The sequence below is a fragment of the Sciurus vulgaris genome, assembly GCF_902686455.1.
Source record: "Sciurus vulgaris genome assembly, chromosome: 6".
Lineage (NCBI taxonomy): Eukaryota > Metazoa > Chordata > Mammalia > Rodentia > Sciuridae > Sciurus > Sciurus vulgaris.
In genome coordinates this window covers 106,195,551-106,223,481 of record NC_136466.1, presented here as the reverse complement: position 1 = coordinate 106,223,481, position 27,931 = coordinate 106,195,551, and the positions used below count along the sequence as shown (strand labels likewise).

The 27,931-nt window shown below is 36.3% G+C and overlaps 2 protein-coding genes across 8 annotated transcripts in view; one reads left to right on the top strand and one right to left on the bottom strand.

The window, feature by feature from the left end:
• Nucleotides 1-816: 816 nt before the first annotated feature.
• On the bottom strand, nt 817-27,931 carry LOC306664341 (uncharacterized protein; the record flags this gene model as incomplete). Its single annotated transcript, XM_079145166.1, has 5 exons — nt 817-1,268; nt 16,058-16,160; nt 20,565-20,714; nt 26,510-26,937; nt 27,911-27,931. 5 exons carry the CDS (start codon nt 27,929-27,931, stop codon nt 1,173-1,175), a joined length of 798 nt encoding a protein of 265 aa, XP_079001292.1. The 3' UTR covers nt 817-1,172.
• The window catches only part of TENT2 (terminal nucleotidyltransferase 2), a 111,007-nt gene continuing 109,804 nt past the window's right edge, over nt 26,729-27,931 (top strand). For 4 of the 7 annotated variants that reach the window (XR_013764389.1, XR_013764390.1, XM_079143581.1 and 1 more), the window contains exons 1-2: nt 26,729-27,000; nt 27,244-27,366. The gene's annotated coding sequence lies outside the window, so the exon portion shown is untranslated. The remainder of the gene's footprint in view (nt 27,001-27,243; nt 27,367-27,931) is intronic. The other 3 variants (XM_079143578.1, XM_079143577.1, XM_079143579.1) reach the window with 3 other exon arrangements.

The following is a 27,931-nucleotide window of genomic DNA, read 5'->3' as shown; positions in this document are numbered from 1 at the left end:
GATGATATTAGGCTTTTTAATCCCTGACCATGACCAGAAAATCTGGGATCTCATGATGTACAATCATATAATATGGATATGAAACTGACAGAGATGGAGAACCAACTATGTGTGCATGCATGTGTGTATGCACACGTGTGTGTTCATGTGTGTGTGGAGAGAAAGAAGGAGATTATAAGGAATTGGCTCATGTGATTATATATGAGATCTCTTGTACAATTTTATCCAAGTATAGAGAAGAGAAGGTTTGAAATTGCACTGGAGAGGAGTAAAATTGCTTCTTTTGTTCATGACTGAGTGAAGCTCCTTCAATGAACCAATTACATGCAGTCAGCAAAATATGCCCTGGTGATGCTCCTATTTTTGAAGTGTCAATTTGAAAAACCCACTTATAGCTACCATGACTATTTTAATCCTAAAATTATGATGGAGAACCAAGTGTTCTTTTGAGATTTAAGACCAAGGGGATTCATATTCATTCTCGTTCTCCCCCTCCTTCCCTCCTTCCTCTCTTTCTCTCTCTCTCTCTCTCTCTCTCTCTCTCTCTCTCTCTCTCTCTCCAGTTACTGCAGTAGGCCAGCCAACTCACTTCCAATCAATTGGATGGTTCAAAGATCTGCAAAGTATAGCCTTAAATTCATTAAGCAGAGATTGAATATTGTAGTTTTGTATGTGTCACTGGAATAATATATGCATCAAAAGACACCAACACTTAATGAACTAACAAGTTACATGATTAATTCAGGGTGGTGAGAGTCTGTAGAAGAGGAAGAAGATGCTCAGGAATCTAAATGCTTTTTATCAAGCAAAAGAAACTTTCTCATGAAATGCAGACTCACTTGTCCATAAGAAAGGTGAGAGATGTAGAACTGTAAAATTTGAACGCTGCTCTTATTTCCAGGAACAATACCTTTGTCCTTAAGTATTCTCAACAGTCTCTCAGCATTTAGCAACTCATTGCTTTTTGCCAGTCAGCAAAGTTCTCTGATAAAATGTTGTCAGACCATCAACCCACAAGCTATAAACCACCTACCCACCAGCTCTGTTCTTCAACACTAATTTTCTTTTAATGCCTGTTTGTTTGGCAGGGAGGGGGATCAGGGAGCTATTTTGATGATTTATAGCATCTGCTTGATCTCCAAGATTTGGTTTTTAAATATTGAGTCTGGTATTCAGAAAGCACTGGAAAAGTTTTGCAAATAACTGAATACCTTTTTCTTCAAGTAGAACTGAAGGCTTGATTTATTCCCACGTTTCTTCTTCTTTGCCTGAAAGTGGAGAAATTAGAAAATGTCAAATGGGGGACACCTGTTGTGCCAGTTTTGCTATGAGCGCTCAAAATAAGGATAAAACCTCCTCAACTCAGAAGCAAGGTTTGACATTCCCAAGCAACTTCTGCATTCTCAGAACCTAAGGACTGGGTAGACTTTCAAGACCAACAGTTTCATCTTCTTGAATTTTCCACATGATGCTACTTTCAGATTTCCACATGATAAATCGCTACCCTTTAAATCTTCCTTCAATCTCTATTCTCATTTCCCTCAGGGCAACTCAGGGCAACTTTTCTCCACAACTTCTCACTTGTAGATAAAACACTAACATCTTCCCATTTACTCAGAGTGGAAACAGGAGAACCTCACAAAGCTCTCAGTGGGGGACTTTCCCTTGCATTTGAGAAGTTGAAATCATGGTTATTGTATGTGACTTCTCTCTGGGTCACTTATTGTACTGCAACATCATTATACCTTGTTGCAATTCTAACCCAGGGGAGTTGAAAGAAGCCTTTATACTTGTTTTACTTTCACTTTAGTTTAGACAAGGGGTCAGTAAACTTTTGGGACTCAAAGGCAACAATGAAAGTGTTGATGGGTTTAAGAGACAGTAGAAAGAAAAGGAAAAGGCAGAAAGTAATCAGAGTGAATGAGAATACTGGGAAAAGAGCAAAGAGGAAAAGAACAAGAAAAGAAAAGGAAGAGAGAAAGTGATGGAAGAGTTTATGTAGAAGACTGACATGCTACAAGTCTCATGCATACCAGAGATGAACCTAGGCTATTTTAACTAATGAAAAGCATATATTTTGTACAAGCTTTTTGCACTTTCTCATAATATGGAAAGCACCAGAACATTCTTTTTTTTCTTTTTCTTTTTGGTACATTTATTTATTTTGGCCTGTCATTTTATTTCTGGAAGGGGATTTTGGTTTGGAAGAAAATTACATGAAATAGGATAAAGTAGATAATACATTTAGTTTAATGCCTCCTATATCATAAGTGTTCAATAGAATTTTAGACTTACTTCCCTTTGGAATAATAGGTGCAAGTTTTTCCATAGAAGAACAGCATGAAAAACCATTATAATAGCAAATGGATGAAATCTGTAATTGATTACGTATTCTTTCTTATTTGTAGATTTTAAACTGTTTTTTGCTTTTTTGGTAGGGACGGTAATATTGTTGGGGATAGAACCCAGGGCCTTGTTCATGCTAAACACATGATCTACCACTGAGCTACACCCTCAGCCTCCTCCAATTACTACTTTTACCAGCACTCCCAGTAACAGTATTAGCTGGTTGACTTTTTCCTCCCCTGCCTGCTACCTCAAATAGAAGAGATAGTGTCAACACAAAGCAATGAAAGTGATTTATTATGGGCCAAATATAAGCAACCATGGGCAAAAACATGGACTCGAGTTACCATGAATGACATGTTACACTGTGGAAGAGGTTACATGAACTTTTATAGTCACAGGACAGAAGAAAATCAGAAGTCAACACATTTACCAGTTACATTGGTGGCAGCGTCAGGTAGGCAGGCTACAGCAAGGGAGGGACATCTTTTCTTTCAGATTCTTAACTTTAGCATTGGTGGAGCTTACAGGTCAGCTGAACTTAGCAATATATTCTGAGAAGTTTTTCTATTAGTCACAAGAATGTTAAGTCAGATACAAAAGTTAAGATAATTAGCTATTTAAGTGCTTAAGATAGTCCAAGATAATTTTGACTCTTGACCTACAATATTCCATCTCTCCATAATCACAGTGCTCTAGACAGCCAAGGTCAATCAGTCTGCAAGGTCTTTAATACACATGCAAAGCTTCTTCAGAGAGCTTCAGTTTACAGTGGTGAGCATGGGGAGAAAGCTGTTTTCTCAGAACCACTCTGATGTGCAAAGGAGAGTGGACTTTACTCTGCAGGTCGAGAAGCCAATGGCACTTTCCAAGTAGGGGAGGGTGCAACAGGCTTTTAATTTTGAAATATCCATCTGGTGTAGGAGCATAGAAAAGTCAAGTTCTAGAGGGCCTATTCTGTGTTAGGCACTAGAGAGACAAGGTCTCTGATCCTTTGCAGTTGACTGCATAGATGAGAGGCAGACCCACAGATAAGTGTATAAATGTATACCTCGAATAAAAGGAAGTGACGTTTAGGTTTGAGAATGAGTAAGAGAAGTCGGAGAGCAGCAGGGACTCCAAAGAAGGCCTTTCTCAAGGAAGGAGAGACTCAAAAACAAGGGAAGGATGAGGTAAAGAGCAATGAAAGTGGACTTACAGCTAGAAGCAAAAGAAGGAACCATTTATGAAGTGAGAGCCCTCAGAAGATGGGAGGAAGTAGACTTCAGTGCAGGGGTAGAATTAGCCTTGGGTGGGAACAAAAGGTTGTCACTTGATCTGGGACACAATGTAGGTTATATTAGTCCATTTTCTGTTGCTATAATTCAATACCACAGACTCAGTATTTATAAAGAATAAAAGTTCATTCAGCTCATGTTTCTGGAGGTCCAAGTTCAAGGAGTAACATTTGGTTAGATCCTTCTTGCTGAAGAGAGCACTTTGTAGAGTCCTGGTGCAGGGCATCACATGGGGAGGCAGAGCAGGCTTGCTAGCTCAGCTCTCTTATAAAGCCATCTTCATAAGATGGCTAACGCAATCATGGAGGTACAGGCCTCATGACCTCCTCTCGTCCTAATCACCTCCCAAAGTCCCTGCCTCCAAATACCATTAACATATGACTTTGGGGATTAAGTTTCCACCACATGAATTCCAAGAGCTATCTTCAAACTACAGCAGCAGAAGAAGGGGATGCAGCTGTAGGTAAATTTGTAGATCAAGGACGGATATAGCAAAATTTTCAGATGATGGTCTCATTTTCTTGGTGGTGGGAGAATAAGTAGTTGCTGAATATTAGGGAAAGCTAGGAGAGGAGAAAGTCTGAGGAAAGTGGTGAATGGTTTGAAGTGACTCTCTTGGTACCAGAGGAGCCTGGCAGATTACTCTGACTTTGTTACAGAGGTGCCTATGAATTCTCTGAGGGAAGCCCCTGTACTGTATCCTTTCTCTCTTTAATTATTACAATTTCCAAGGGACTCAGTAATGACACAGCAGCCATGAGAACACACATAGAAGAGAATTTTCCCATTATACTTGTGCCTCCTACACAAAAGAAATAATACATTTATGCAGGCTTGCTTTCATCCAACCCTTAAATGAGACCCAATAATGAGATTGGCAAAAATGAAAAATCTGACAATATTGAATGTGGGTGTCAATATGGGCAAAAGGAACTCTCATCCTTGCTGGCAGTGGGGAGGTGGTGTGTAAATTGATACAACTACTATGAAGAACAATTTTGCAATATTTTGTCAAATTTAAATTGCCATAACTTGTATGTGTCATAATGGCTAGATATAGATCTTAGATGGTTATACATGCCAATGATGGAGACCACAAAAATGTGTCTAAAAATTAAATTAGCAATTTAAAATGACATAGATTTTAAAAAAGGTAACATCAGCCAAGCACAGTGGCACATGCCTATAATCCCAGCAACTTGGGAGGCTGAGACAAGAGGATCACAAGTTCAAGGCCACCCTCAGCAACTTAATGAGACCATAAGAAATTTAGTGAGAACCTGTGTCAAAATAAAAAATGAAAAGGGTTGTAGATGTGGCTCAGTGGTTAAGTGCCTCTGGGTTCAATCCCCAGTACATCCCCTCTCCTCCAATAGGTAACATCAGGGGGCATTATAGAAAGGATAAGTGTTTTTCTCAAGAAACTGGTTTAGTTACATAAATAGAATTGGTCAGAATAAGACAAAGGCTGGTCATAGTGAAGAATTTCTTACTGTGGGCTGGGGTCAAATATCTAAAATATTGCTCTAGAAAAACTCTTGAATATATTCACAAGGAATTGTGATTAACACTAATTATTGGAGGTTTGATTATAATACTGATTTTTAAATTAGGAAACAATCTCCACCAATAGATGAATTAAAAGTGGCCTATTTATATAATGGAATATTGAACTAAGTTTAGATATCAGCACACATAAATCTCGAAAGCAACTTTGAGGGGAAAAACCAAGATACATAATATGCAAATATGATACCATTTATGAAATGTCTTAAGTAAGTATATACAAAACAATACTATAAATCATTTTCAGTATACTTATGTGTATATAATTTTTTTAAAAGACTGAAAAGATAAATCATAAAATTTGATAGTTGCTATCTTTGGAAGGCAGGAAAGAGATTAGGATTGAGCACAGGAATAAATAATTTATTTTTAATGTGCTCTTTTTTAAAATTATTGAAAATGTTCTTTTGAGCCAAGTGCAACAGTGCACTCCTGCAATCCCAGTGACTCCAGAGGACAAAGTGGGAAGATTCCAAATTCAAGATCAGCCTGGTCAACTTAATGAGCCCTGCCTCAAAATAAAATGAAAGGACTGGGGCTGTAACTCAGTGGTCCAGCACCACTGGGTTCAATTCTCAGTACTGAAAAATAAATCGTCTTTTGATTGGTTAAAGGGCACTAAGTTGTGTTAGAAAAATCAAGTTCTGGTGCTCTATTGCACAGTAGAGTGACTACAGATTAGGTACTGTATATTTAAAAGAAAGCTGGAAGAAAGGATTTTAAATGTTTTTACTACAAAGAAATGACAAATATTTGAGGAGATAAACATGTTTATTCTGATTTCGACACTGTACAATGTATACATATATTCAAACATCACATGGAACCCCATAAATATGTACAATTTTATACATCATTTTTATAAAAGTAAATTTTAAAAAATTAAAGATAACAAAATATTAAAAAATGAAATGTTACTGAGAAAAATATGATAAGGTAATGACTGGAAATTTGGGACAGTGAGTACATGACTGTTATTTCTTATACTTATTGTGGTTTTAAAGATATAGTAATAATTTTTTTTATATTCCTCCGAACAGCAATAGAACTTAACTTTCCTCCCCTAGAATTTGGGGTGGACATGGTGACTTGCTTCTAGGGAAGACAATATGGAATAAAGGATGGAATGTTGCCTCTAGGGTTATGAGAGTGGATATACCTGTAAGATCAGGAAGACAAAAGCTTCTATCTTTGGTTCTCTCTCATTCTTTCTCTTCTTCATGCTCCTTTCCTCTCTCCATCTTTTTCAAATTTCTCACATGGGGGGGGGATTAGCCTCCAGTTGTATTAGCAGCCTTATGGAGATGCTCAGGTGAGTAATTAAATTCTCCTACCAACAATCACATGAGTGAGCTCAGAAGGTTCTCAGTCAGATGCTATGGCACAGGACTACAATCCCAGCTATTCTGGAGGCTGAGAGCAGCTGGGCAATTTAATGAGACCCGGCCTCAAAATAAAATGAAGAGAAAAAAGGCTGGAGATGTAGCTCAGTGGTAGTTTGTCTAGCATGTGTGAGGCCCTGGGTTCAATCCTCAGTACTATAAAAAGAAAAGAAGTAGACTCACCGGTCCCTCAGACAACTGCAGCCCTGGCCAACAATCTAATCATAACCTCATGAGACACCCTGAAGCCAAACCACCCCAGCCAAGGCACTCTCAGGTTCTGACCCTCTGAAGTCACATGAGATTATAAATACTTATTATTAAAGGACACTGTTTTTGTTAAAAATCTATTTTAATTGTAGATGGACACAATATCTTTATTTTGTTTTTTTATTTTTATGTGGTGCTGAGGATCAAACCCAGGGCCTCACACATGCCAGGCAAGTGCTCTACCACTCAGCCACATCTCCAGCCACAAGGACAGTAAGTATTGAGGTAACTTGTTATGCAGCATTATATACCAAACATAACTTCTTCTATGCATTAATTTTTTTTCTCAAAAAGACAAAGTAGCTCTAAACAAACTTGTAAATTCCATAAAGCCTTAAAATAAAAGTTAAAAAGAATTTAGAAAATAAGTCTTTCTCAAATATTTACAGAAAGCAAAACCTGCTTCACAGTTATACTGTGAAGCTTACATGAATCCTTAAATATAAAGCAATTAGAACAGTGCCTGGCACATAGAAAGCACTTCGTATATGTAGCTGTTGTTTTGTTGTTTGAGTAAAAGGGAACTTAAGGATCTAATTCAATGTGTTCATTTTGTAGGAGAGGAAAGTGGAAGTTCAGAGAAGTGTTAATTCTTGGTTCAAGGTCTCACAACTCTTTCTTCCTTGAAATGATCTTCCATAAGAATTTTCTCTTTGCCTTGATTATATCTATTGAGCATCACAATTTGTAAGGATCTCTATTGGGTTTCTTCATATACAGTGACTTGCATAATCCCTAAAATTTTTATTATTTCTAGCAGGTACATTAATACAAGCTTGTCATCCCAGTTACTCAGGAGGCTGAGGCAGGGGGACCACAAGTTTGAGGCCAGTCCCTGCAACTTAGTGAGACCCTAACTCAAAGAAAAAAATAAATAAATAAAAAGAATTGGAGATGTAGCTCAGTGGTAGAGCATCCCTGTGTTTCCATCCTATTATTAAAAAAAAAAAAAAAAATCAGAAAGCTTACCACTTGCTCACAGAACTGGTTAGTACTAAGGCCAGAATCCACACTCAGGTCTTTTGGTAATAAGATTCATGGTAAAAGTACTTAACCAGTTGAAAGTATTTTATAATTGATTTCTTTGATTAAAAAGGTTTTGTAGACTTTTCTGCCTGTGGTCTTACAGGGTTCCAGAGCAGACATTTTTTTTTTTTTTTTTTTTTTTTTGTATTTGCTGTAGTTTTTATGTTGAATGCTCTCCAAGATCTTGCTCAGCAGGGCGGCATTATTGAGAGGTGGTGGAACTTTGAGGAGGTAGACCTTTTAGGAGGTCCTTAGTTCATTGGGGACATATCGTTAAGGGGCATCGTGGGACCTTTGCCCATCCTCTTTCTCTTTGCTTCCTAGCTCATGATTTGAGTGGTTTGTTCTACCATTTATGCCTGATGTCCTGCCCTTACCAGAGTCCCAAAGAAAGGAGCCACCCAATCTTGAACTGGAACCTCCAGAACCATAAGCCAAAGTAAACCTTTACTCTTTATAATTGTCTCAAGTATTTCGTTATACTAATAAATAGTTAACTACCAGTATTCTTTTTTCTTTCATTCTTTTCTTTTTCCAAGGTGCTTGGATTGAGAATATTCTTTCTTATAGTTTATAATGACCTCTTGCATGTTTTTCTGTAGAAAATCAAATATGAAATCCTGTTTTTATTTTTCCAAAGATTAGGAGGTATTTCCCTACAATGCATTGGTCTATTTGCTTTCAATACTATCCTTCTAGTTGGTTTCCTACTGTATATTCAAAAGAGAAACATTCCAGTCAACCACTCAAATTTTGCATGCCATCTAATAAGATTCAACAGAGTATGAAGAAGCTAAGGAAATACTCTTATTAAAACTAAACTGAAGGCCAGGGATATAGTGCAGGCCTTCCTTGTATGAGTGAGGCCCTGAGCTTGATATCCAGCACTATAAACACAAAAGAAACCAAAACTTAAAGCTCATGTGAATCACCCATGATGCTTTAGCTTTGTCATTTTATTTTCATAGCATTACGAATCATTATGAGATGTTTCTTTCTCTTATAGATGAAATAAAAGAATTTCAAAGAATTGATTTGCTTAGAATTGCACAGAAGTGGCAAGGTTAATATTAGAATTCCTGTTTTTCTGAGTGTCCTCTGAAAAGTGTTACTTTTCCCAATAATTCCAATCTGGATCTCTAACCTACAAAAATACCACAATGTGTGCAAGAATATATGTATAAGGGTGTTCATTGTAGTGTCATTCATAATGTCATAATGGTGAAAACTTGGAGGCCACTTAAAGATTCAACCATATGAAATCATTTAAATAAACTGTGACGCTAAGTAGCAATCTAAGGATTTTATATATATATATATATGTATATATATGTACAGCAACATGGAAGACTAGTCAGATATATTATTGAATTTAAAAAAACAAGTAAAACCAATATGTTTAGTGTAAATTCCATTGTTGTGTGTTAAACAGAAATTATGGGACACCATAATGGACTGAGCTTGTGCACTAGTCCCCAACAGACCAAACCAAACCAAAACAGAGTCACTCAAGCAAAAGGTCATATAATCAAACTGAAACTTTAAGGAAAGAAATCCTATAATCTACTAGGTTTTCCTGAAAATGGGAGATTCCAGTCTACCTGAGTTGGTGTAATAAGAAAGTTCCCTCTGCTTTAACACTTACAAATAAAGCAACCTGCTGCAGTCTGATGTTAACCAATCAGCTTTTCCCCCCAATTACTGTTCCCAGTGTTTTTAACTTTATAAAACCCTATGTTCTGCCATTGTCCAGTGGGAGCTATCATTCCATTTTGTAGAATGGAGGTCACCCTGATTCATAAATCTCAAATAAAAGCCAATTTAGATCTGTAGCTATATTTGTTATAATTTTGTCTTTTGACATATCTATTAAAAAAAACCACCCTTACAGATTCGTATGTCTGTGTATTTAAAAAAGTCTGAGAAAACCTACAATAAACATTAACAAAGATAATCTTATACAGAATAGTGGAGAGTAGAAGAGAAAAAGGCATGTGGTTCCTATCGTATTATTCATATTTTTATAATTTTATACATTACTTTATACTTGAATAAAACATTTAAGTTGAATTAGCCTTTAAATGAGACTTAAAAACTTGGAACTGCTTCTCTAATATTCTCAAACTCTTGTGGCTGGGACATTTGGATTAGTTTTAATGACAAAGCATGATGTTTTGTTGAGCTATAGAATTATAGATGGAAGAACTAATTAATCCTGCTTTTCTTCATGGCAAATAGTATGAACTGTACTGCAAAAGAAAAAAAAGTTTATGTACAAAAAAGTCAAGAAATAGAGTGATATATGATCCCTCACATTGGCCAGTTTTCAATCTTTCTGAACTTTCATAATTCACTTAACTGGTCTTCCACTAGATCCCCACCAATAAGCTACTCTTTCTTTACCTAGGATAAAGGTCCCCCTCCTTTATGTGACTTATGTTGCTCTGATTTATCTATGAGCTTTATTTCACAAACCACTCTTTCTTTTACTAAAAAAGTTCCTGCTAAGCTGGCCTTATTTTAGTTCCACAAATGTTCCATCTTCTCAGCTTTGGGGCCTTCAATGTGCCATTTCCACTTCCTGAAATGCTCCTTTTCTGTCTCTTCTCCGTGGACTTACTCATATCTCCAGCTAATACACCACTCTTTGCTCATCTTACCTGCTCTCTCAGCACTCCACACATATCTGGCTCAATTTTTCCCTCTTATCACACATGGTGAGAAAGTGGTATTTTAGCAAATAAACACAAATTGTATTGTGAGAGGAGAGCAACATTTGCAGGGGAAAAAAGTCTCATTTTTGGAAAAAGTGTGTGTTTGTTTTGTAGTTGAGTCTGAAGACTAAGAGGCTATGCTCAGGGGCAAAAATCCCCACAGACCTGACCAAACGGGGCAATAATTGGATGGAGAGGATTCTAGGGATAGGGTAGAGGGGAAGAAAAGAAAAGAAAGAAAAAGGAAAGGAAGGAGTGAAAAGGGATCTAATCCTGGCACCTATCAGATGCTGTCTCATGGAAAAAGTAATGGTGTTCAATGTCCTCTTAGACTCTGCTTGTGATTGATTAGTTGAGGACTGATCTTTCTGAGGAGAGATGTATATTATTACTATTCCAGATTTTCTGGGAGCAGAACAGGGATCATAGGTCAGATATTTTGAAGATCCTAGGGCCTGAAGATGTGAGAAGGAGCAATTTCTAGAACCCAGAGGAGCTATGTGAAAGACTGTCTGAGACCCTCAGTCATGGACATTGCCAGACTACAGTGATGCCACAGGGAGAAGCCTGGAAAATAAACAACCCAACCTCTCTTTACTCCCTTTACTCTGATTTTCTGAGGCTTTGCATTGGCCCAATTTAACAGGAAACCCAGTGGGCAAGGGAGCTGGGTGATAGAGTCCATATGTATCAGTCTTTCAGTCACAAAGTAGAATAGGCCAGGTAAAGTTATTAAGGACAAATGCAAAATATTCAGTACATTGCTGGTAGATATGTCCATCCTCTCTTGGTAGGAAAACAATACAGGAAGTCAAATTACAACTGGAAGATTGTTCAGGGAGTATGGAATCAAAGAAAAGAAAATCAGTCAGTTAGGGTGGTGCACATCTGTAATTTAGCTATTCAGGAGGCTGATGCAGGAGAATTGCAAGTTTGAAGTCAGTATGGGCAAGTTTAGCAAGACCCTCCCTCAAACTAAAATAAATAAATAAATAAAAAGGGATAGGGATATAGCTCAGTGATAGAGCATCCCTCAGTTCAATACCAGTAGTACAAAAAAAATTAGTTGGCTAACATCATTAAGTCTGATGTTCTAATAAATACAATTCTTAGAAAAGGATCTTTTGCTGAGGTACTAGAAGTATGAGCTGGTATGTCAATAAACTTATGGCTTCTTAGTACTGTCATGCAAATAATATTTTTTAAAAAAATTTATTTTCTTTTCATTCATAGAGCACCTATTTTGTCATTTGCAGATTATAAATTTCATCATATATATATGCACACAAATATAGATACTTTTATGAAATTTCTAGTTAAGACCTGCATATCAATTAGACTTTTTTTCTACAGTTCCAACAACAGCCAATAAAGTTAGATTTCTAATGAAGATACTTTTTGCAGAGAAATAATAATTAAAAAAAATTAATTCACAAGTGTCTCCATGTATATAAAGAAGACAACAGTAAAGTCAAATGTATACAAGTAGTCAGATTCATTTGGTAGCCAGTAATTCTGTAAAAACTAGAATTTATATATATGAATTCAAGGTCTAACCCCAAAAGAATTACAAATTACTCTAAGACCAAGGTTATACAGTAAAACTGATTATGTTCACAATATTTCAATACATTCAGGTCTCCCTGAGGTTATGTCAGATTACTTTGGATTTTGGATGTTTGTAAAACTTGATTACACACTAACTGAAAAACTTAGGATTTATAAATTCTGAATTAAAAAAATATTTTATCATTGTTTAGAACATGTACAAGAATAATAATAAATGAACACCAAGGGATCCACCATTCAGTTTAAGAACTAGACTATTATCACTCTGTTCCTTCCTATACTATCTCATCTTTTCCTTTTCTCCCTTTCGCATATGTATATGCTACCCTGAATTTTGCATTTATCATGCATTGCTTTTCATAGTTTTATTGCCAATGGATGTAACCCTGAAAAAACAAATCATAAAGTTTTTCATGTTTTTTAAAACCCTATATAATGATGATCATGTAGTTATTTTCTCCTACAATTGCCCCTTTTCCTTTTTAATGTACAGGTTTAGGAAATTCATCCATGTTGGTATATATAGTTGCAATTTATTTTCACTATGATATTGTACTCTATTTTATGAATAAAACACAATTTATTCATTCAGTTTCTTGTCAGTGAGCATTTGAGTTTCCATATTTTTCCTTTTATTAATGCATTATAGTTGTACGTGATAGTTGGGCTCATTTTGACAAAATCATTCATGCATAAAAATTGATTTACTCCATTTCAGTCCTTGGTTTCCCTCCTTTCTCATCCCTCCTCCCTCCCCCTATTCTCTTTCCTTTCACTTGTTTATTTATTTTTTTATTGATGCTTTATAGATAAACATAAAGGTAGGACTTGTTGTAGGTGTATCTATAGATGCACAAACGATGCTTTTGTTAAATTCATTCCACATCTTCCCCTTTCCTGTCCCTTCTCCCTCCCTCTCAATCTCCTTCTACTCCACTGATCTTTCCTATATCTTTATGATATCTTATCCCTGCCCTTTTCCCCCTCATTTTCCTCTAGTTTACACATATGAGAGAAAACATTTCACTCTTGATTTTCTGAGTCTGGCTTATTTCATTTAGCATGATGTTCTCCATTTCCAACCATTTACCTGTAAATACCATACTTTCATTTTTCTTTATGATAAGAGTATGTGTATTTTCTTTATCCATTCATCTATCGATAGGCATCTGGTTGTGGTTCCATGATCTGGTTATTGTGAATTGTGCTGCTAGAAACATTGATGTGGCTGCATCCTTATTGTATGTATGGTGATTTTAGTTCTTTTGGATAAATGCTAAAGGGTGGGATAGTTGAGTAATATGGTGGTTCCATTCTCAATCTTTTGAGGAAACTTCATACTGCTTTCCAGAATGGTTGTACTAATTTGCAGTCCCACCAACAATTTATCAGTGTGCCTTTTCCTCAGTGGCAACTATTATTATTTATATTCTTGGTAATTGCCAATCTGACTGTGGTAAGATGAAATTTTAGTGTAATTCTGATCTGCATTTCCCTGTTTGCTAGAAATATTGAACATATTTTTCATATATTTATTGACCATTTATATTTCTTCTTTTGAGAAATGTCTATTCTCAAAAGAACAGATGTTTTTGTTTTTTGGCATTTGCTCATTTTTGGTTTTTTGGTATTAAACTTTTTGAGTTCTTTATATACTTTAGATATTAATCCCTCTGCAGAGGAGTAGCTGGCAAAGATTTTCTCCCATTTTGTAGGTAAAGGGAACAAGGTGATTTACTGTTTAGGTTTGAAATATCTCTATTGATTTTATGTTTGGATGACCTATTCTGTTGGTGATAAGGATGTGTTGAAATCACCAGTTGTTGTTGTTGTTTTACTATTTGGAATAATTCTGACATTAACATAATAATACATGTCTCCTGGGTAAGAATTTCTTTAGGGTATATACTTAGGAATGGAATTGCTGTATTACATATTCAACTTTATTTGAAGTGCTGTAGTATTTTCCAAAGTGGTTTCAAACAACTTATACTTTCACAGAAGTATTTAAGGGTTCTCATTATTCTATATCTTTATCAATACTCCATATTGACTAATTTAAAATTTTTGCCAGTGACACCATTCTACAGATGGCTGAACATATCTTTATCATTTTATCTTTCGCAATTTCACTTTTGGGTTCAACTTTAACCTCAATTTAAAAGTATCTTTTTATCACCTCCTTGCATCACCCATGCTTTCCTATCTATCATTGAAAAATAAATCTACTTCCCAGATGCCAAGTAAAGTGCTGGATGATGTTTAGGTTGATTGAAGAGCAATAATTATTTATCAGCATGGAACCATCTGAGTTGTGCATTGGCAAACATTTATTTACGTAGCATTCTTTCATCTTGTTTCCCTTAGTTATATCTATCCACATTCCAAAAATGTCAAGTTGTTTCCTGGGGATCAAGCTCCTGAGATTTGCACCCTGCCATATTTAAAAGTAGCATATGATCCTATGCATATTCACAATTTCACCTGGAAAAAAAAGACTTGATAACCTTTTTTAGGACATTGTGGTGGTAGGAGAGAAGGAGTCCTGGTTATTAGTAGTGGTTAAGGGTAAACATGGTAATAGGAAATGAAATAGAAATGTATCTGAATTAAAGTTCAGCCATTCTTTTTTTTTTTTTTTTTTTTGGTGGTGCTGGGGATTGAACTCAGGGCCATGTGCTTGTGAGGCAGGCACTCTACCAACTGAGCCATATCCCCAGCCCCAGCCATTCTTAATAAATGCTAAATTCTTAACAATAACATTATAATTTAAGTATTAATGGTATTAATAATATTATTAAATTCTTAGAATACATCTTAGATTCATCACAGCAAGGAGGTAGGGGCTGTTACTATCCCCATGCACCTAGGGACACTGAGATGTAGAGATACTAATTTGCCCAAGGACCCAGGAAATGACTGGAACAAAATAGCTAATATAGAGATAAAAAATATAGGCAAATAGACTTTATGTTTTTGAATGATGCCAAGACTTTGAAGTTCTTTTACTTTTCTTATTTTATTTTAATCACATTTCTATTTTCTGTAAACCAGAAGCCCCACTCCAAAGCCCTATTCTTAGATTTCTGGCAGCTTGAACATCTACCCAGATGACTGGTATTCCAATCTTTTTTTCTTTTCAAAGTACTCAGTTGTAGGTGGCAGTGTTAGTTTCAAATCCTACTTTGCATTTTTCTGGGGAAGATTAGAAAAAGCCATCTGCTTAGCATTACCCTGAAAAATTCTTCTTTGAGTGGAACTTCCTTAAGAAAAAATTGTAAGAGTAGAGTGGTATAAAGCTAGGAAGAATACAGATTGAAACATTTAGAAACTAAAGCATTAAATTCTAATCCCTAGGAAAATTATCTTTCTGTATAATAAACTGACTTTTCTTCCAGCCTTCTTTTCTCTTCTTCTTCTTCTTTTTTTTTTTTTTTTTTTTTTTTTTTTTTTTTTGAGGAGAGATTCTTTCAAATGAAATCCTTGTCCTTGATAATATATTTTCTAGGTTCTATTGAGGTTTAGCCCTGTTCACATACGACTTCTTTGGTCTTGAATTTTGAGCTTCTTTTTAATGTAATGAGCTTCTTTTTAATCTCTTCTATTCATGTTTTCTTTATTGCTACCACCACCTCTCAAATGGTGACATTCTTTTTCAAGTGTTTGCCTAGAACAGAACCTGGAAAATAATAGGTGTTCAATACTAATTATTTGCTGATTGATTGACTTGACTAATTAAATGAATGAACAAATGAGTGTACAAAAAGTTTATCGGGGGGGCTGGGGATATAGCTCAGTTGGTAGAGTGCTTGCCTAGAAAGCACAAGGCCCTGGGTTCAAGGCCCTGGGTTCAATTCCCAGCACCACAAAAAAAAAAAAAAGAAAAAAAAAAAAACAAAAAAACCACCTTACCAGGCATGGTGGTATAGGCTTGTAATCCCAGTGACTTGAGAGGTTGAGGCAGAAGAATCACAAGTTTGATGCCAACTTGTGCAATTTTGAGACCCTGTCTTAAAAATTTTAAAAATGGGCTGGTTATAGCTCAGTGGTAGGGCACCCCTGCCTTCAATCCCTAATACCAAAAAACAACACAACCACAAAACAAGCTTACCAGAAAGTAAAGAAACAAGATTGAGGGAGTAAATGTGAAACATATGCTTATTGATTAAATATTGAAAAGTGTTTATGATATTAATTGAATTTTTTAACATATCCCTAGAATTTATTAACCTTTATAAAACTACAAGAAGCTCACCTATCTATATAATTTCAGGATTTGACTTAAAAAAATCAAATACCAATCTAAAAAATAACTATTGGTTCAATGAAAAATACCTTGTCAAATTAATTCATTTAATTGCAGTTTTTCCATCCAATTATTTGTAAACTACCACTAGGAAAGGTATTTTAGATCCTCTTTGCCTTGTCGATTGTTCGTCCATTTGCACAATTTATCTTTTACTTTGAGCTCCTTAGAATCCTATTTTACAATGGTTTTCTATAGTTTTCAAAGTAATAAAAGTTAAGAACTGTGATATTAATTTTGGTCATATTGAATCATACATGTTAGGCAAACATTTCCTGATGACAAATAAGAAAGGAAAATTGAGATGACTTGAATTTATTTTAATTCTGATTTTTGCTTTCAAAAATTAACATTTTAAAAAGCAACTTCCAGACCTATAAACTTTAGTTATATTGTATCCTATAAATTTTAATTTTTAATTTCCTTCTTAATGTTTCTGTATTTTTCAAATTTTCTCCAATAAGCCTTCATTCCTTTTATAATCTTAGAAAGCAATACATTCTATTTTTTCCAATCTTTATTGGTGCATTATAATGATGCAGAATAGTGGAATTAGTTGTTAGGTATTTGTATATGCACACAATAGAACAATATAATTTGGTTGGTTTCATCCCCAATACCTCCCCTTAATGCATTCTATTTTATAAAAAGCTCACATAATCAGGGAATTGCTATTCAAATTTATACTTTCTCTAGGAAACTCCTGAGAGCATGGAGACTCTAAGGCAGTAATTTCAATGTGAAATTTCCCAAAGGTGAATGAATACAGACTATATTCACAGTGTTTTTATATAAAATTTGTAATTACTTTCTTTGGTCAAGTCAGTTGCTTTCTATTTCAAAAAAATGTCTAAGATGAAATCACATGCTGATATACTTAAATAACAGTGTTAATTTATTTCTTTTTCTATTTTTTATACTTCCATTGTTTTCTTATATGTAAAATGAGGGATAACTGCTAAACTATGTTTAGTTTTTATATTTTATTATGATTAGTTGAAATTATCCTAAAATAAAGTGAGTAGAGATAGCCTGCTGTGTAAGGTACATATTTTGAATTCCTGTGAATACTGTTCAACTCAATAGCCAACAAATATTCTCAAACTACACACAAAAGTGTTTCAGGGAAACCAGGTATCTTGGTGCCCCTGTAATTCCAGTTACGTGAGGCTAAGGCCAAGAATCACAAATTCAAAGTCAAACTGGGCAAGATAGGGCAACAAAAATTTATCAGAGACATGTAGGGGATCACACTAGATAGTAAGAAGTTGACAAGTTGAATTTTAATATTAAAGTCATTATCTAGCTTATCCATACAAACCTTTCATCTTGAAAATCTACCTCTGGTTTACTTACTCCTTCCTTATTAGAAAGATATCTGTGTTTCTCCCAGTGGCATTACTTTAAAAAGAGAAATTTCCTAAGATTTCTGTCAACTTTCTGTTTCTCTAACTGTAGAGAATGTGGCTTTATCCTGGTGGAGCATGCCTGTAATCTTAGCAGCTCAGAAGCCTAAGGCAGTATCACAAGTTCAAAGCCAGCCTCAGCAGCAATTTAGTGAGGCCCTAAACCAACTCAGTGAGACCCTGTCTAAAAAAAAAAAGGGAGAAAAGAAAAAAAAAAAAAAGGAAGAAGAAAAAATGGACCTCAATAATGAAACCCTATTCAGTTACTTCATGAATTTCATATATATCACCAGAGTAATTTAGGATCTTTTTGTTTGAGAAGAGGCAGTGGCCTTTGGTACCAGGGATTGAACCCAAGGGTACTTAACTACTAAGTCACATTCCCAGTTCTTTTTTTTTTTTTTTTTAATTTTAAAACTTTTTTTGAGACAGAGTCTTGCTAAATTGCTGAGGCTGTCTTTGAACTTATGATCCTCTTGCCTCAGCCTATAAAGTTGCTGGGATTATGGGCATTTCCTACCATGCCCGTATTCAGTTGTTTTGAACGGATCCAGTTTAACTCAATAGTTAAGCAGTTAAAAATAATAGACTTAGAAACCAATGATCCTAACTTCGTATTCTCACTGTACTTTTAAACTACCGCTTGACCCTGGGCAACTAATTACAGTTCTGGTCTTCAGTTTTATCACTTGTAAAACAGGGATAATAGTAGAACTCCTGTAGTAAAATTGTTTATGAGGATTAGTTGTGTGCCATATGTTCATATGTATAGCCAACTTGCCATCACTGTGGCAAAATATCTGGTATATATCAACTTAGAAGGAGGAAATATTTATTTAGGCTCACAGTTTCAGAAGTTTCAGTCCATGGTCACTTGTCTCCATTGTTTCTGGGTCTGTGGTGAGGCAGAATGTTTTGGTGGAAGGACCTGTGGGAGGAAAACTGATCACCTCATGGCAGCTGGAAGAAGAGAGAGAAGGAAAGGAAAAGAAGGGGCTGGGGACAACATATACCCTTGAAAGATATACTTCCCCATGACTGACTTTCTCCAACCAGGCCCCACCTCCTGAAGTTTCCAACACCTCCCAATAGTTTTACCATTGGGGACCAAGACATGAGCCTTTGGGGGACATTCCAGATCAAAACTATAACACCAAACATGAAGCATGTAGCATTCCCTTTAGTCAGTCAATGTTTATTGAGCACTAATATGTGCCAGGCACTGTGCCAAGCACTTATCTCAGGATCATTTCCTTTCTTACCTCAAGTTTCACCTCATTTTTACACCTTCCTCAGGGAGAGCTTCCTCTGTGCCATCTGAATTTATTCAGGTCCTCCAAGAGTGAATGACAAGATAGAATAAGACATTGAAGAGATTTATTGGGGGAGACCTCTGTGTAGGAAAAAGGGAAGGAAGCAGGGAGTGGTAGGGAAATCCTCAGATGCCAATGTTAGTTAGATATCTGTTAAAGGAGAGAAAGAAACAAGTATAATTAAATAGAAAAAGACTGCAGCCCTGTTTTAGTCAGCTTTTTTGCTGCTGTGACTTAAAGACCCAAGCAGAACAATTTTAGGGGAGGAAAAGTTTATTTGAGGGTTCATGATTTCAGAGTCTTAGTCCATAGAAGACCGGCTCCATTCTTCAGGCCTTCGAGGTGAGCCTGAACATCAGGGCAAAAGAGTGTGGCAAAGGGAAGCAGCTCACACAATGATCAGAAAGCAGAGAGAGAGACTCCACTCTCCATATGTAAAATATGTACCCCGTAGCCATGCACCAAGTTAACCACTTCTTCCAGCCACACCTTACCTGGCTACAGTTACCACTTAGTTAATCCCATCAGGGATTAATTCACTGATTAGGTTAAGACTCTCTCAACACAGTCATTTCTTCTCTGAACCTTCTTGCATTGTTTCATATGTGAGCTTTTGGAGGACACCTCATATCCAAACCATAACAAGTCCTGTTCTAAAAAAGTTTTGGCTAGGCCAAAGGGAAGTTCACTAGCCACAACTGCACGTGAGAGGAGGTCTGAATTGTGCAGGAATGGACTAGTACTAGCACCCCCACTGTGCTTAGTAATTGGCTGGTTGCAGTTGAGGAGTACCATGGCCTCAGCCCCAAATATGGTGGTAGATCCTGAGAGACAGTAGTAGCTAGGCTTGTCAATCAACTGTGCTCTTTACTCATATGAGTAAATACCATTGATCATCATATTCTTCATAATTGGTTAGATTCCCCCAGTTATTTGCTCATATAAGTAACATATATTTTCCTTCCTTTATCATCATTAAAATTAAAGTTTTGTTTTCTAAATTTTAAAATCTCTCTCACTGAACAACAACCTAGGTGAGGGTAGTGGCTAGGTCACTTTTGTTTATCACAGCATTCACAAGATGAACTAGATGAGATGGCACATAATAAGTAGAAGATATAATAGTAGTTATTATTTTTATCTATTCTATTCTACAAAAATAATTCGTTTGAATTAGTCTTATACCACAGTAAAAATTACAGATTCCAGCTTAATGTTAATTTCTCTGGAACATCTTTACTTTTGATATATCAGTGAAACTTAACCAAAAGTGATAAAGCTTTGAAGATATACTTATGAATGCACTAACATACACTTATGATCTCAGAAGGAACCCCCAGGTTCTATTGTAAATTCTTTCCAGTTTATTCAGTGGATATGTTTTGGTACTTTTTCTCTTCTGGGTCAAGAGACTCTGGTAGACTAGTAATTGTTAAGATCTCTCTCCACTTGCATCTTCTTTCTAGGAAGCAAAACTTGCAGCAGATATAGCATGAAGTGTTGGGGAGAAGAGTATGAACCAATCTACAATGAAGGAATCTAGAAAGGGTTGTAGATGATTCCAAATCACAGAAGAGTTCAAGACACCAAATAGAAAAATTTAATCCACAAAAACCACATCAAAAGTCCCCAGGTGCCTCTCTGCTGCCCTTCTTTGCTCTTTCTGCCCCAAGGTTGGGGTTGAGTGTAGAAAGGAGCTAAACTATACTGGGGAAGAAATTCATATAGAGTGCCAGAGTCAAAGCTCAACTGTGGCATTATTTGTGGGACACTGAGTTGCTTGGCCTGGGACTCAGTTCCCACCTGTAGAGATAATGATAGTGGGTATGCTAGAGGGCTGTTGATCAGACTGTATGAGATAATTTATGTAAAGTGCTTAACAAGTTGCTTACATCAATAAGCTCCCAATAAATCTCTCTACTATCAATTCTTATAAAGGCTTCTGCAATTCCCTACTTTAACCATTTTCAAAATGTGATCCACAGGCCTTTCAGGGGTCACAAGGTCAAAACTTTTCATAATAATACTAAGAATTTCTTTTTTGTTTTCATGTGTTAATCTTGGCTTTGATGGTTCAAAGGCAAACCATTGAAGAACACAATGGGATACTGTTTCACACCAAGATGGATATAATAAAAAATAATAAAAAGTGGCAAGGATAGAGAGAAATTGAAACACTCATATCCTGCTAATGGGAATGTAAAATGGTACATCTACTTTGGAAAACAGTTTGGTAGTGCCTCAACAAAACAAAAAGAATTACCATATGACTCACTAATTTAGGTATATCTCATAAGTATACTACTAAGTAGACACTCAAGATAATTGAAAACATGTTTAAGCTGTAATGTTCATAGCAGTATTATTTATAATAGCCCCAAAGTGAAAGCAACCCTAATGTCTATGACCTGATGAAGGGTTAAAAAACATGTGGTATATCCAAACAACGGAATATTGGGATGAATAGTACTTTGGGGAATGTCTGTGCATTGTTTGGATGTTTACCAGAATCCCTGACTTCTCAGTTCATTAGATGCCAGTAGCAACTCTCCCCTCCAAATTATGATTACCCCAAATATCTCCAGACATTGCCAAAACCCCCTGGGGGCAAAGCCACTGTCCATTGAGCACTACTGGCACAAATTAATTTTCCTTACATTCTTCACAGCCATTCACTTGCAATTTACAAAAATTCCAGTTTTACTTAGATATGTTCTTAAAGCAGTGAAAATTAGGAATTTTATTAAATCTTGACCTTTAAATGGGCATCTTTTAAAATATTCTAAGTGAAAAAATATGAAGTATTCATAAAACATTTTGCTGCATACCAAATCATTAAGTGGTTGAAAGCTGAACTCCTTTGTTTTTATGATGGAATACTCTTTCATTAAATGATCTATTGACATACAAATGGCTTAATTCAAACTTGGGTATTTGGCAAACACTTTCTTGAAAATAAAGTGAAATTGTCAGTTCAAGGAAAATACCTACCTGTTATCATTGATGCAACTGCACTTTCAAAAATAAGAATTTTGTAAATGATAACTGTGATCTTGACAACACCTAAATATTTAAAGATTCTTCAGTGAGATTGGAGTAATATTAATAAATGTGATTTTTTGATAATGTAGGATGAAATGTGTCAACATTTGTAAGATCTTCATAACTCAGTGAACCAATATTTGCAAATGACCAGTGTAGCATATTACAAAATCATGCGTGTTTTAAGGGATTTATTCAAAGTGCAACATGGACCAAGAGATTTTTCACTTTAATTTTAACAGCTTTTTTGAGGTACAATTGAGACATAAGGTGTGCATGTTTTTACATATGAATACATGCATGAAACTACAACAGTCAAGAGAATGAACATGAGAATCACTCCCAAAAGTTTCCTGTACTCCTTGGCAATCTCTCCCTCCTGCCCTTCTCAGTCCCCCACCAGGCTACTATTGACCTGCCTTTTTTCATTCAAGTTTTGTTTGTACTTTTTAGAAATCAATATAAATGGGAGCATATATTTTGTACTCTTTTGGGTCTGATTTCTCTCACCCATCATTATTTTGAGATTCATTCATGTTGTTGCATGTATCAGGAGTTTATTTCTTTTTATTCTGTGTAGTATTCCATTATATAGATATACCATTAATTATTTATTCATTTATCTATTGATGGACTTTTTGTGTTATAATTTTTGGCTGTTGCAAACATGGTTGTAAATATTTGTATATAAATCTTTGTGTAGATATATACTTTAATTAGTTTTGTGTAAATACCTAGGATTCAAACATATTCTTTTTTTAAAAAATATATTTTTTAGATGTTGATAGATCTTATTGTATTCATTTTTTTACTACGTGGTGCTGAGAATCAAACCCAGTGCCGTGCACATGCTAGGCAAGTACTCTACCAATGAGCCACAACCCCAGCTCTCCTCCACATTTTTAGAAAAAGAAACTGCCAAATTGTTTTCCAAAGAAGTTGTACCAATTTACATTTCCACTAGTAGTGTATGTGAATTTTAGTCACTCCATGTTCTCACCAACACGGTCTGGTTAGTCTTTTTGGTTTACCATTAAATAGGTAGGCAGTAGTATTTCATTGTCATTTTAATATATATTTTCGCTGATGATGTGTCTTTTTATGTGTTTATTTCCCATTTATAAGTTTTTTTTTTTGTGTGTGTGTGTGTGTGAAGTGCCTACTTAACTCTCTGCTCATTTGTTTATTGGGTTTTTAAAAATCACTGAAGTATTAAAAAAATGTACAATCTGGGTACAAATTCTTTATCCAATATATGATTTGGATTGACTTGTTGTTTCATCTTCTTAATGGTGTCTTTTGAAAAGAAGTACCTAATTTTGAGGAAGTTCAATTTATCCTGTTTTCTTTAATGGCTAGTGCTTTGGGTATCATATCCAAGAAATTTTTGCCTAACAGAAGACCACAAATACGTTTCATGCTGTTGTAAATGGCATTTTAAATTTCAATTTCAGATTTTTCATTGCTAGCATAATACAAATGCAATTTATTTTTGTATATTGGTTTTATAACCTGCATCCTTGCTCATCTATTAATCTGACAGCTTTTTAAGGCTTCTCAGAAAAGAATTTTACAGAATTTTCAATGTGTTATCTATAATTTAAGCCAGTTCTACTTCTTCCTTCCTTATTTGAATGACTCCTGTTTTTTTTCTTGACTTATTACCCAGACAAAAATCCCCAGTACAATGTTGAACAGAAGTGGCAAAGGTACAAATTTTTCTTTTTTCTAAATCTTAGGGTGAAAGCATTTAGTTCTTTTCCATTGGGGATGATGATTTTTATAGATGCTCTCTATTAAGTTGAGGAAGTTTTCTTGTAATTCTAGAAGTGGATATTGGATTTTGTCCAGTTTTTCCTGCCTTTATTGAAATGATCAATTTTTTTTTTTTCTAATCTTAGTTAACCTGGTGAATTACATTGATCTTTACAATGCTAATTCTACTTTGCATTCCTTAGAAAAGCCCCATTTGGTCATGATACCATTATCTTTTTATGTATTATGATATTTATTTATTATTTTTTGACAGTACTGGGGATTCAACTCAGAAATGCTCTACCACAGAGCTATAACCTCAGTCCTTTTTATTTTTTAAAAGTTCTTAAAACATTTTTTTTTTAGTTGAAGGTGAATACAATAACTTTATTTTACTTATTTATTTTTATGTGGTGCCAAGGATTAAATCCAGTGCCTCACACATGCTAGATAAGCATTCTACCACTGAGCTACAACTCCAGCCACCACCAGCCCACCCTTTTATTTTTTATTTTGGTAGAGGGTTTCACCAAGTTGCAGAGGCGGGACCTGTGATCATCAGCTTCCCAAGTAATCAGGATTACAGGCATGCATCACCATACTTGACTATATTGTGGAATATAAATAGTTAGAATTTTGTTAAGAATTTTTGCATCTATGCTTATGAGGGATATTAGTCTGGAGTTTTCTTGATTAATATTTACAATTTGGGTATTAGAGTATCGCTTCAGAATGAATTGGGAAATCTTTCTCTTCAATTTTCTGGAGGACTTGAAGTATAATTAACATGTTGTTACCCTTGAAAATATACCATGTTAATACCATACAAAAGAAAGCTGGAGTGACTCTATTACTATTAAATAAAGTACACTTTGAAGCAAAGAATATTATGAGGGAAGAAGAGGATCATTTATAAATTAGTTCATTTCATAGTGATAAAAAGGTCCTGAGTTTGCACCATACACACAAAAAAATTATCTAAACAACAACAATTATTTTTATAGACAAAATGGTGGAACCTCAAAATAACATTTAGTAAAAATGGATAGAACTACAAGAAATAGAAGATTCACAATCACAAGTTTCAGTTATATATAATATATATATATTATATATACATATATATATACATACATATATTTTTTTTTCCTGTGGTATGGGGGTTGAATCCAGGGCCTTGGGCATGAGAGGCAAGCACTGTACCAGCTAAGCTTTGCTCCCAGCCCAATATCTTCTTACTACTAGAATAAGCAGACAGAAAATCAGGAAGGGTATAGAGGATTTGAGTAATAATATCAACCAACTTGATTTTATTTATTGTACTGGGGATTGAACCAGTATCCAGAGTGCCAAGTAAGAACTCTGCCCTGAGCTACAACCCCAGTCTTTTTTTTTTTTTTTTTTTTTTTTTTAATGAGACAGGGACCTCACTAAGTTGCCCAGGCTGGCCTCCAACTTTGGGTCCTCCTGCCTCAGCCTCTCCAGTCTCTGGAATTTATAGGCCAGCACCACTGGTAGGCTTCAACCCACTTGACTTGATTGACATTTGTAGAATACTTCACCCAATAATTGAGGAATACACTTTCACTTTAAATACACACTAAAGATTTACTAACATAGACCATACTCTGTTCCATAGAACAAATGTCATAAATTTTAAATAATTCAAATGATGGAAAGTATGTTCCCTGATCACAGTGACATGAAATTGGAAATCAATCATGAAAGATAATCATAATATCCCTTTGTTTCAGACCAAATAACACAATTAAAAAAAATCTATGAGTTAAAGAAGGAATCCATGAGTCAACAGAGAAATTAGAAAGTATTTTGACACTAAGGAAAATGAAAATACAATGTATTAAGATATGTGGGATACAGCTAAAGGAGTGCCTAGAGGACACTATCCCACCCCACAGAAGAGACATCTTACATCGAGGACCTGTTTCTGTGTTAAGAAGCCAGAAAGATAAAATTAAAACTTACAATAGAATAAACCTACTATGAAGGTAAAAGGAGGCTTTGAGATCTGAGAACCCCTTTGAGATTTGAGATCCGTAAATCTGATAAACCTCTCGCCAGATTGGCCAGAAAAAATGACAGAGATGAGGAATTTCAGGAGTGAGAGGAGTCAGATTTTTATTGGTATTACAAGGGCAAAAAATTAATATTAACAGGTTCACATGAACAAATTAAAACAATTTGGATATTTTCACAAATTATTAAAGCTCACTCAAGAAGAAACAGCAATAGGAACTGGTTGAATTAGTGAATGCTATTATGGTCAAAGCGCTGAATCCCGCCTTTAGAGATACATAAGGCATTTTCGCCCCGAAAGGCTCTGTTTATTGGAGGGGAGAAACAACTCAAGCTTAATACTGATACAGGGGAAAGAAGTGGAGGAAAACTGGTTCAGGGAAAAAGTTCTCAGGCAGGAGCTGCCCCACTGATATAACAATCAGTTGAAAACCTTCAACAGAACAAGAACTACAGGCAAGCTCGGACGCACACACAGTCCACCGGGAAGCGGTCCTCACCCCAGCTTGCTCCCGGTCAGGTCAGCGCCAGCTAGCTCTTTGCCATCCACTCTGCAAGCCAATGAGCAATCACCTGCGGCCAACCCCTGACGGGCAGTTTTGCGCCTGCGCATTCTAGCAAAGAGCACTTCGGAGGGGGCGCGGCGGCTGCCGGAAGTGTGACCTCTAGCTCCCGTTCGTTGTTCCCATCCGGGGTCATGTCGATCTTCCGGATATCTCTGACAGGGTTTTCTAAGCCGCTTTTTCGGCGACTTTTTGGTCTTCCGCTTTTTGCCACCGCCCCCAACCTTCCGCACCCTTGCCGGCCCTGCCTTTTCTTGTGTCGCTCCTCCCTCGTCTGCCGCGCCCCGGCTTAGATCGTTAGCCGGAACCGGAGCTGGGCCTAGCCATCGACCTAGCACCACTACCTCCTTTGGCTCGGGCGACAGCTACGACCGAGCACGCCGGGCCGTGGCTGCTGGCTCCTGGGAACGCCTCGGCGGGCAGTTCGGGTAGGTCCTGTTTAACCCTTCCGCAAGGACACTTGTGAGTTTAGGGGGTTTCGGAGAGGGATACAACTGTGAAGGCCCTAGTCGGGGGCGGGGCGCGTATAACTTTTTCTGAAACTAGCGTTTTGTTTCCATGGGAGGCTCTGGCAATATCTTTTAGATATCCCAGACTTAAAGGCAGCCCCTACCCTGCTCGACTTTCCGAAGAATCTCAGGACGTACTTTCCCCGTTTTCTCTTCCTTGAGTCCTGCCCCCACGCTGCCTTCCACCCCCCACCCCTTCCCCGCCCTGTCCTCAGTCCAGGATCAAAAGAGGACGATTGCTTTGGGACTCCTGCATGGTGTTTCAAAAGGCGGGGAAGAACTAAGGTAAATACCTCGATTAACCATTTTACTTTTCTTTGACGTGTTGTGACTTTATTATGTCATATGTTCTATTGCCATATTTCAGTGAACTAGTGGCAATTTGCTGTCTTTTTTGAACTGGCATTTGTGGTGTGTTTGTGTGGTGCAGAGTATGAACGAAGACCTCATGCATGCTAGCCATATCCCAAACTAATTAACCATTTAAAGGGTATTTATCTTTTAAGACTTTTAATTAAATGAGGCGAAATTGCCTCAGTTATTCACTTCATGGGAAAATGCACAAGTTGGCTTGATAGTAGAATATTTTCTCTTCTTTCTTCCTTCCTTCCTTCCTTCTTTTTTTAGTACTGGGGATCAAACCCAGGGCCTCCCACAAGTTAGGCAAGCGCTTTATCACTGAGCTACACTCCTGGCCCTTTTGAGACAGGTCTTGCAAAGTTGTACAAACTGGCTTTGAATTAGTGATCCTCCTGCCTCAGCCTCCCAAGTCACTTGAATTACAGGCGTGCACCACCTGACCCAGTTTATCCTTCTTTTCTCATTCAACCTTTGTGTATGGGATCTTCAT